The 8445-nt window shown below is 36.0% G+C and overlaps 1 protein-coding gene across 1 annotated transcript; it reads left to right on the top strand.

The window, feature by feature from the left end:
- The first annotated feature begins 661 nt into the window (after positions 1-661).
- Positions 662-7530, top strand: LOC111226110 (obg-like ATPase 1). The gene is made up of 11 exons (XM_022751202.1): positions 662-747; positions 1036-1133; positions 1246-1389; positions 1884-2011; positions 2847-3022; positions 3143-3223; positions 3642-3739; positions 3874-4017; positions 4932-5028; positions 5685-5807; positions 5953-7530. The coding sequence occupies exons 2-11, from the start codon at positions 1036-1038 to the stop codon at positions 6052-6054; spliced, it is 1191 nt and encodes a 396-aa protein (XP_022606923.1). The 5' UTR covers positions 662-747; the 3' UTR covers positions 6055-7530.
- Positions 7531-8445: the final 915 nt, after the last annotated feature.

The raw sequence follows: 8445 nt of genomic DNA, 5'->3' as shown, positions 1-8445 counted from the left end.
ATGTAAATACTGAATCCTAATATGAAGCAAATATGTGCTATAACTGATGATTATCTCCGTTATCAATTACTCTGCTGATTATTTTCAGGACTAATTGTCTGGTTGATAAAATGTCAAAATCATTTATCATTTCCTAAATCTTAGCTTGATGTCTTCAAATTATTGTTTTATTTGACTGGCAGCCCAAATCCACGTATGTATATTCAGTTAAATGTGACATAAGACAAAGAAAACAAGAATTACTTTCATTCGAAGAGGTAGGAATAGTTTGTTTGTTTTTTAAGTTCAAAAATTAAAGAGTAAAAATGCATTAACATTTGAGGAAATGTTAGTTATTATTGTCTTTTTATTAACTTAAAAATATAATTTGTCGAAACTTTTCATACAGCTGTGTGAACGTTCTTGAACGCATCTTGTAAAATGTCGACACCTAGCGACTTACCGCGGAAAGGCAGACGGCAGAGTAAATAAAAACATATCGGTCGATTCACACCTATTATTGCTTAAAACACTATAAGTAAAAAATGAAAAGTAAAACTGAGTAAATAAAAACTCAGATTGATCAGTCTGACTGTCAATTCACCTCTGACGTAGGGTTGCAGCTCTTTCCCCGACCAATCAGAGATCGTTCACGTCAAAACACTTCCGCTCTGCTCTCCAGCTTGTCTTTTCAGTGGAGTGGCCGGTGTGAGCAGAAGTCTGAACCGTGAACTCAACGTAGCCCAAAGGCGAAGGACAGATATAAAGGTACTAAATGAGGATGTCCCTCAGCTGAATAGCTTTCGGGTGTTTGTAATGAGTGGGAAAGGCAGACAGGACTCTATGTTCAGTGAGATATTATGGCTAACAGCTGGGAGTGGTTCCAATTAGCTTCTAGCTAACGTTAGCGTGCTGTATTTGAATGAGCATATGACTACACGTTTTTAGTGGAGCTACCTACTGACTAAAAACCCAGGCTGGTGTTGGTACAGATAAGCATGCCCCGGGAAGGTTATTTTGACAATGGTGTCAACGAACTTGTTCTAACTCTTGCAGATGCCCCCAAAAAAGGGAGAAGCACCAAAACAGGCTCCATTAATTGGACGATTTGGCACATCCTTGAAAATTGGAATCGTGGGATTACCTAATGTTGGGTATGTACATGTTACTGGCAACGTGGATGTTAGGATATAAACAAATGTTCAGCTCATCATTCAGGGCTGATTTTTGCAATACACTCGACCCTCTCCTCACTCTCCTCTGCAGGAAATCCACATTTTTCAACGTGCTGACCAAAAGCCAAGCTGCTGCAGAGAACTTCCCATTCTGCACAATTGACCCAAATGAGAGCAGGGTACCTGTTCCTGATGAGCGCTTTGATTTCCTCTGCCAGTACCACAAACCAGCCAGGTGTGTGTCATGAGTCATGACTCAACTCAACTCAACTTTATTATTTATACAGCACTCAAGACACAACATCAAAGTCATTTACAACACACACACAGGAAAGCAACAAATGAAAGGAAACAAAACACAATAGAAGAAAAAGTATAATATTTTATTAATACATTGGTAGATATTAATATTGCTGTTATAATTATTATTATTAGCGTTATCATCATCACCTACCATTGTCATTACAAAGTCATACAATGCACATAGAGGCAACACAGACCAATGGAGGCAAGCATAAATACCTGAGCGGGTCTAACAAGAAACAAAGCCTAACAAGTAAATGTGCATTTTAAGATTCTTAAAAATCTCAGTAGAAGAGGAGAATCATATGGTGGGATGAAGCTATAGAGACAGTATGTTGCGAGTGTGATCTGTGTCACATTATGCCATATCACTGACTATCCCTCCTTTTCTGTATTCTTTTTTGTTTTTTTTTTTTGCATCTCTAGTAAGGTTCCTGCCTTCCTCAATGTTGTGGACATTGCTGGTCTGGTGAAGGGAGCTCACTCAGGACAGGGACTTGGAAATGCCTTCCTCTCCCACATCAGTGCTTGCGACGGCATCTTCCACATGACCCGTGAGTTGTCATTACTATTGCCCGCTGCAGCTGCTGTGTAGCAACAACTGAGTTCAGTGGACAGGTGTTAGGAGGGCGAGTTAGAGTCATTGCTGCATTTTTTAAAAGGGAACAAGGCCCATCTTGACTGACTGCAGTGTGTCAATAGCACAGTTTATTAAATTGTCAAATATGGAGGGTTGGCTTTGAATGTCAGGTTAAATTTGTTATTTAGTTAACTTGTTCTTTGATCAGATAGTTCCTGATTTAAATAAAATGTTAAAATTTTAGACAATTTTATTTGTGTATGGCCTCTTGTTTGTTGACAAGGTTTAGCATTTAACAACTTTGGCTTCTTTTGTTAAATATTAAAAAAGGGGTTGTGGATGTATTCATAAAATGTAGTAGTTGGTATTGATGCAGGAACCTTAAAAAAATTTCAAACAATATCCAGCCCTACTTTTTCCTGAAGCTAGACATTAGATTTAAAAGCCTTTTTCATTTCTGATCAGCCTGGCATGTCAAGTCAGAGGCTGGGAGAGGTGCTAAATTGATTTTTTTCAGACCAATATGAAGTTTATATGGTAGCATTTCTAGAATATAGGTTTTACCTAGCCCAACTGAAATCTCAGAGGTCAACAAAAATCAGTATCCCATTCATTGTTCATGAGTTTCATCAATTTATAGCTTAAGGAAAGGCTTCCTTGTTCGTAAATACTGACTCAACTGTTCAGGGTGTGGAAATAACAAAGTAGATTTTGTTAATGAGTGAAATTGACCTATAACACCAATAAAGGCCCTCTGTTTTCAACATGTGTAAATATTTATAACATCCATCAATGCTTGTGTGTTTTAGGTGCTTTTGATGATGAGGATATTATCCACGTGGAGGGTAACGTTGACCCAGTGAGGGACATCGAAATCATCCACGAGGAGCTGCGACTAAAAGATGAGGAAATGATCGCTCCAATTATTGACAAACTGGAGAAAACCGCAGTGAGAGGAGGGGACAAAAAACTCAAACCTGAATATGTAAGTAAAGTGTGTTGGTGGGAGCACATCTGTTGTCCTGTTTCACATTTGTGTCATCATTGGGAAGGTAATAGGAAATCACAATCTGTCATCAACCTTACCTGCTGCTTCTTGCTTCAGGATATCATATTGAAGGTAAAGAACTGGGTGGTGGACGAGAAGAAACACGTCAGATTCTACCATGACTGGAATGACAAAGAGGTAGAGTGTGTGTGTCGGTGTGCTTAAATATATTTGTGTCTAATCTTGTTGTGGCTAGTGTGCCTACAATGTGTGCAGAAATGTAATTTATTACTGGGCCTCTGTATGGATCAAACACAATGCATTTTCAGTTTATATTAATAATTGGAAAAGGTGTTTGTTTTTTTTGCCTTATTGCATCTAGTAATATGTATCTGTTTTTTCTTTTTGACAAAGTCCTGCCATTTTCTGTCATTTGATTTTTAATGCACACATTTAAATGCAAACCCAGTGATTGGTGTAATTTTCACATCAAATCAGGGGTAAGATGCACATTATCTGAGCAGCAGGATTTCCTGACAAAATATCTGAAAAGGCTTTCTGAGAACTAAACTATTTTCAAACTCATGATTTATATGTTTTTAATTTCTCTCCACAGATTGAGGTGTTGAACAAATACCTGTTTCTGACATCCAAGCCCATGATCTACCTGGTGAATCTCTCGGAGAAAGATTACATCAGAAAAAAGAACAAGTGGTAGGTTTTTTTTTCACTTGCTATTATTATCCTTTGCAACTTTATGTCCCATACATTATTTGTTCGTGTATTTAACTGCAGTTGAGCATTCAGAAAAGCTGACACGCTTGTTTTCTATAAAAAAAAAAAAAAAGGTTGGTAAAAATCAAGGAGTGGATAGATGCTCATGATCCTGGTGCTCTGGTCATTCCCCTGAGTGGAGCTCTGGAGTCCAAGCTGCTGGACATGGAAGATGAAGAGGAGAGGAATAAGTACTGCGAGGAAATGAAGACACAGAGGTGAGCCATACACACCCATAATGTGGCAGGAATCTATTTGATCAGGTTCAGATTATTATTGATTAGTCTTGTTTTTACTTTTATGATGAAATATTCAGTCTATAAAATGGTGAGAAATGCTCTTCATCATTTTCCAGAGCCCAAAGTAATGTGTTCTCATTGGTTTTTTCATCTGATGGTTCAGTAGCCTGAAATACAATGATAGTTGTTTTTACAAGTACATAAAAGCAGCAAATCCTCACATACAACCAGGAAATATTAAAGAAGCGAATTACGTGATAAATTTCTTAAATGATAGATACATTATCAAAATTATAATGAATTGATTTTCTGTCCATTGTAAAATTGATCAGCACTAAAGCCAAGTATATCAAATTCTTTTGAATAAACTGAAGTAAACCAACTTCTAAATATCTGACAGTGCCTCACATTCAGTGTAATGGGATTGTTACTGCTGACAGGTAAATATTATTTTGAGTCCACTGCATAAATCAGTAGGCCTTTTTTTCACAGTAAACATTTTGACATGTCACAGCAGGAGATTCATAGTGAGCTCTATTAATGAAGACTTTCCAGAGAACTGGTATACCTAATACCTGGGGCTTGCCAAATTTACATGCCATCATAAATGGCAGGTCCAAGTGTTTGCAGTTCAGAAGGCCTTTGAATCAAATGAAAACACTGAATAACTGAATAAATCTTTATTGTGTAAATCTGTTAAGCATAAAATGAGATGATTAAATACTCATGCAATTGTTAAAAGAACTGAACTGTATTTGATTAAATAAACTACAGATTTGGGGCTTTAATTGCTGAATGTACCTTGCAAAGATACATTTTTGCTTGAACTGCTCCATCATGGATAATCATCTTTGGTTCTCTTTCTCTCTCTTTTTTTTAAATTTTTTTTTAAGTGTTCTGACCAAAATAATAAAGACCGGCTATTCAGCACTGCAGCTGGAATACTTCTTCACAGCAGGACCAGATGAGGTGCGAGCGTGGACCGTCAGGGTGAGTGTTGTGACATGAATAACTCTTCTTCACAGTTCATTATTATCTTCGTTCCTCGTGGATTAACTGCTCGACTAATGGATTTATTTTAAAAACCTCTCTATTGTTATTTAAAATGTGTCATTTTAATATATTTTTTGAAAACTAAGTTCACATTTTTATTAGCTATTTAGGCAACTCTTTACTTTAAGCCCACTATTTAGCGTTCATAAGCAGTATATAACATTAAATAAACTGTAACTACATTATAGTGTGTTTATAACATACTATAAGTGTTTACTAATGTATTTGTCAACAACTTCATCTCCTCCTGTGGACACCCATATGTGGAGGCTGCTGTATAAACAGATAATGAATGATAATAAAGTAAAACACAGTTGTAATAATATGAAATATGTATATTCTTTGGAGAAGTAATAATTGTTGAAAAATACTTTATAATAATTAATACTTATACATGCTAAATAAGGGGACTTGTATCAATATATCTCATATAGTAAGTGCCAACATAATTAAATGTGAATATTACACATTTAATAGATAAGAAATTCATTATTACTCTACCTATCTACGATAAAGGTCTTCAAGAAGTGGTAGTGTGTTGATATGTTTGCAGTCATGTTTTTGAGATTTTCTGTTCTGTTTTGCTTCAACAGAAAGGTTCCAAGGCTCCTCAAGCTGCAGGAAAGATCCACACTGACTTTGAGAAAGGCTTTATCATGGCCGAGGTGATGAAATACAGTGACTTCAAAGAGGAGGGCAGTGAAAATGCAGTCAAGGTGTGTATTTGTATAGAGCCTAATTATAAGCTAGAACTGCCACAATGTTGATCTTCTGTCTATATATATATATGTTGATTTTCTGAGAAATGTCATTTGAATTGGCTTTAAATTTTTCCCCTCTCATCTTCATCCCCTTTCTCAGGCTGCTGGGAAATACAGGCAACAGGGCAGGAACTACATCGTGGAGGATGGGGACATTATCTTTTTCAAATTCAACACACCAAATGCCCCTAAAAAGAAATGAGACCATGCAATCACCAGAGGGAGAACTCAGAATACTGTTCAGTCCGGCCCCTGAGAGCTACACTGTCTGCTGGCTTTCATACTTCTCTCTTCATTTCAGAGGATCAACATGCAGCCTGGTCGACCAGAGATATTTACTCACCTGGCCTGGTCTGGAGCAGAATCTATCAAAATGATTCTGTATAATATGAATTCTATACAAACACACCATACATTCCTATATTTAAGAATATGAACAAATTTTGAAATGGTACCAACTGCACTGCCAGTCAAACATTGTTGAACACACTCACAGTCAAGAAGAGGTGTGACTGTAATGAAAAATATATACCTTTTGATTTTTAGTGGATATTGTCTAATCGGGAACCTGTAACAGAATTCAAACTGCATACTCTTGTAATTGATGAAAGCACTGTACACAGCAGGGATTGTCCTGTTTTCTAGATGCTCAAAGACACTTAAAAGGTTTAATTTGTCTTTTTTCCCCCAATTTATCTTTAGACAAAGTTTCATTCCCCTGTGTAATAAGAGTTTATCTCTGCAGTCATTAATTGACACTTACATCCATAATGACTGCTGATTAATTGGCAAGCTCTGAGATCCCCAATGAGTCTCTTAATTAGTGTTTTATTAAAGGCAGGTGTGCTGGATCATTAACCGGCTTCTGTATCTTTAAAACATGTAAACAGTGTTGGCATGAATTAGAGTATGATACAGCAGTCTGCTACAGGTGCCTCATTATAGTTAATAAAAGCTTCATGGCTCCTGGCTTGGTCTTTTGCCTAAAATCAAAAGACATGAACTTTTCTCAGTTCCTTCTTACATTTTGCTTAGTTAAACTTTATTAATTTTATGCTATTAACAACAAAGTCATAAGGCCTAAAACCTATTGAGAAATGCTAAAATATACAGTGTCTATAATCATTTGACTGGCAGTGTGTTTACTTTTAAGAGAGCGTGAAAGCCATCACTGTGTTTAACTCCAGGCTAGTACTGTGCTGTAATCTGAGCAGGAGGGTTATTGTTATTTTAGAAAGAGCAAAGCAGGCATCCCTGATGGTGCCTGATCAGATGCCTGAACAAAGAATGTTGTTATACACACTGCTTTTATTGACTTAAGTTTGGGCTTGTAAAAAACAAAAAACAAAAAAAAAACAGACTCCTCACATTAAGATCTCTACCCTGCGTAATGAGACAATGCTTCATTGTGAATCCGGACAGCTACAGGAGTGCTCTGTGCATCATCTGGACTGTACAGCTTCAAAATATATCAGGTTTCACTTCTCCTCACTGCCCTCCAAAGTGTGAGTGTCTTTATTTTTGAGAATACTGACTGTCCCCTTACCAAACATTTTGCCAAAGTGTGGACATAGAACTAAATCGAGGTACATAGGAGGAAGATGTTAAAGGGAGCTATGTCTAATAAATGTCATCCTCATCAATCTGCATGTGTCAATAAAAGGAGAGAAACCTGTCATTGCTTTGTGTATTTCTAATTTCTATCCATGTTAAAGGCTAAAGTTGCAACATAAAGAAATTAGGTACACTGTAATGTGCAGGAATATGGACCCTAGAGTGTAATTTTAGGCTTTTACAATTAATAACTTGATACAATTGAAACAAGATATTGTAGAATTGTAAATTTAATAACTGAGGTTGCCTTTTAAATGATGCAATAATAAGCAATAAGTAAAGGTGTTATTTAACTATTCGAAACTGTCTAAAGCAATCACAAAACGTTGAAGCAGGAAAAAAAAAGGAAATTCATTATATTTCAACTTGTTTTTTCTGTCTTTGTTGACAGAAAAATGTCTAATTCATTTTTAACCTGGTATCACAGCCTTTAACAGAATTAGATTTGGCCAAAGGTGTAGTTTCGGTCTCAAGGATGCAACAACCCTGCCACCCCGCCAGCATATAAGATCTGAATTTACATTCAGAACAGTAAATTTAATATACAGTAGGTACATGTGTTGAATCTCCTTATAAAAAGTCATAAATACGACATAATATAGTAAGGTCTAAAAAGTAATATAAACCAGTCATAAAAACAACATAGTACATAGTAAGGTCTGAAAAGTCAAAAACGACATAGTATAATAAGGCAAAAAAAGTCAAACACTTAATAGTATATTTAGATATAAAAACGACATAGGCATAAAAATGTCATAGTATAGTAAGGCCTAAAAAGTCAGAAAAATGTCATAGTATAGTAAGGCCTAAAAAGTCATGAGGCAAAAAAAGTCATAAAAACCATAGTATAGTAAGGCATAAAAAGTCAAAAGGCAAAAAAAGTCATATTACAGTAAGGCATAAAAAGTCATAAAAACGTCATGGTAGAGTAGGGAAAAAAAGTCTTAAAAAAAGTCATATTACAGTAAAGCATAAAAAG

This window comes from Seriola dumerili, unplaced genomic scaffold, assembly GCF_002260705.1.
Source record: "Seriola dumerili isolate Sdu_G_001 unplaced genomic scaffold, Sdu_1.0 BDQW01000149.1, whole genome shotgun sequence".
Taxonomy (NCBI): domain Eukaryota; kingdom Metazoa; phylum Chordata; class Actinopteri; order Carangiformes; family Carangidae; genus Seriola; species Seriola dumerili.
The sequence above is the reverse complement of the archived record's forward strand: the minus strand, read 5'-3'. Positions and strand labels throughout refer to the sequence as shown.

What these genes read in the sequence shown, in the direction of transcription:
- LOC111226110 (XM_022751202.1), top strand. Translation starts at nt 1,036, where the DNA reads ATGCCCCCAAAAAAGGGAGAAGCACCAAAACAGGCTCCATTAATTGGA. An exon ending in CAGTACCACAAACCAGCCAG is followed by an intron (nt 1,390 to 1,883) that starts GTGTGTGTCATG and finishes TTGCATCTCTAG; the next exon opens with TAAGGTTCCTGCCTTCCTCA. An exon ending in GCAGTGAAAATGCAGTCAAG is followed by an intron (nt 5,808 to 5,952) that starts GTGTGTATTTGT and finishes CCCCTTTCTCAG; the next exon opens with GCTGCTGGGAAATACAGGCA.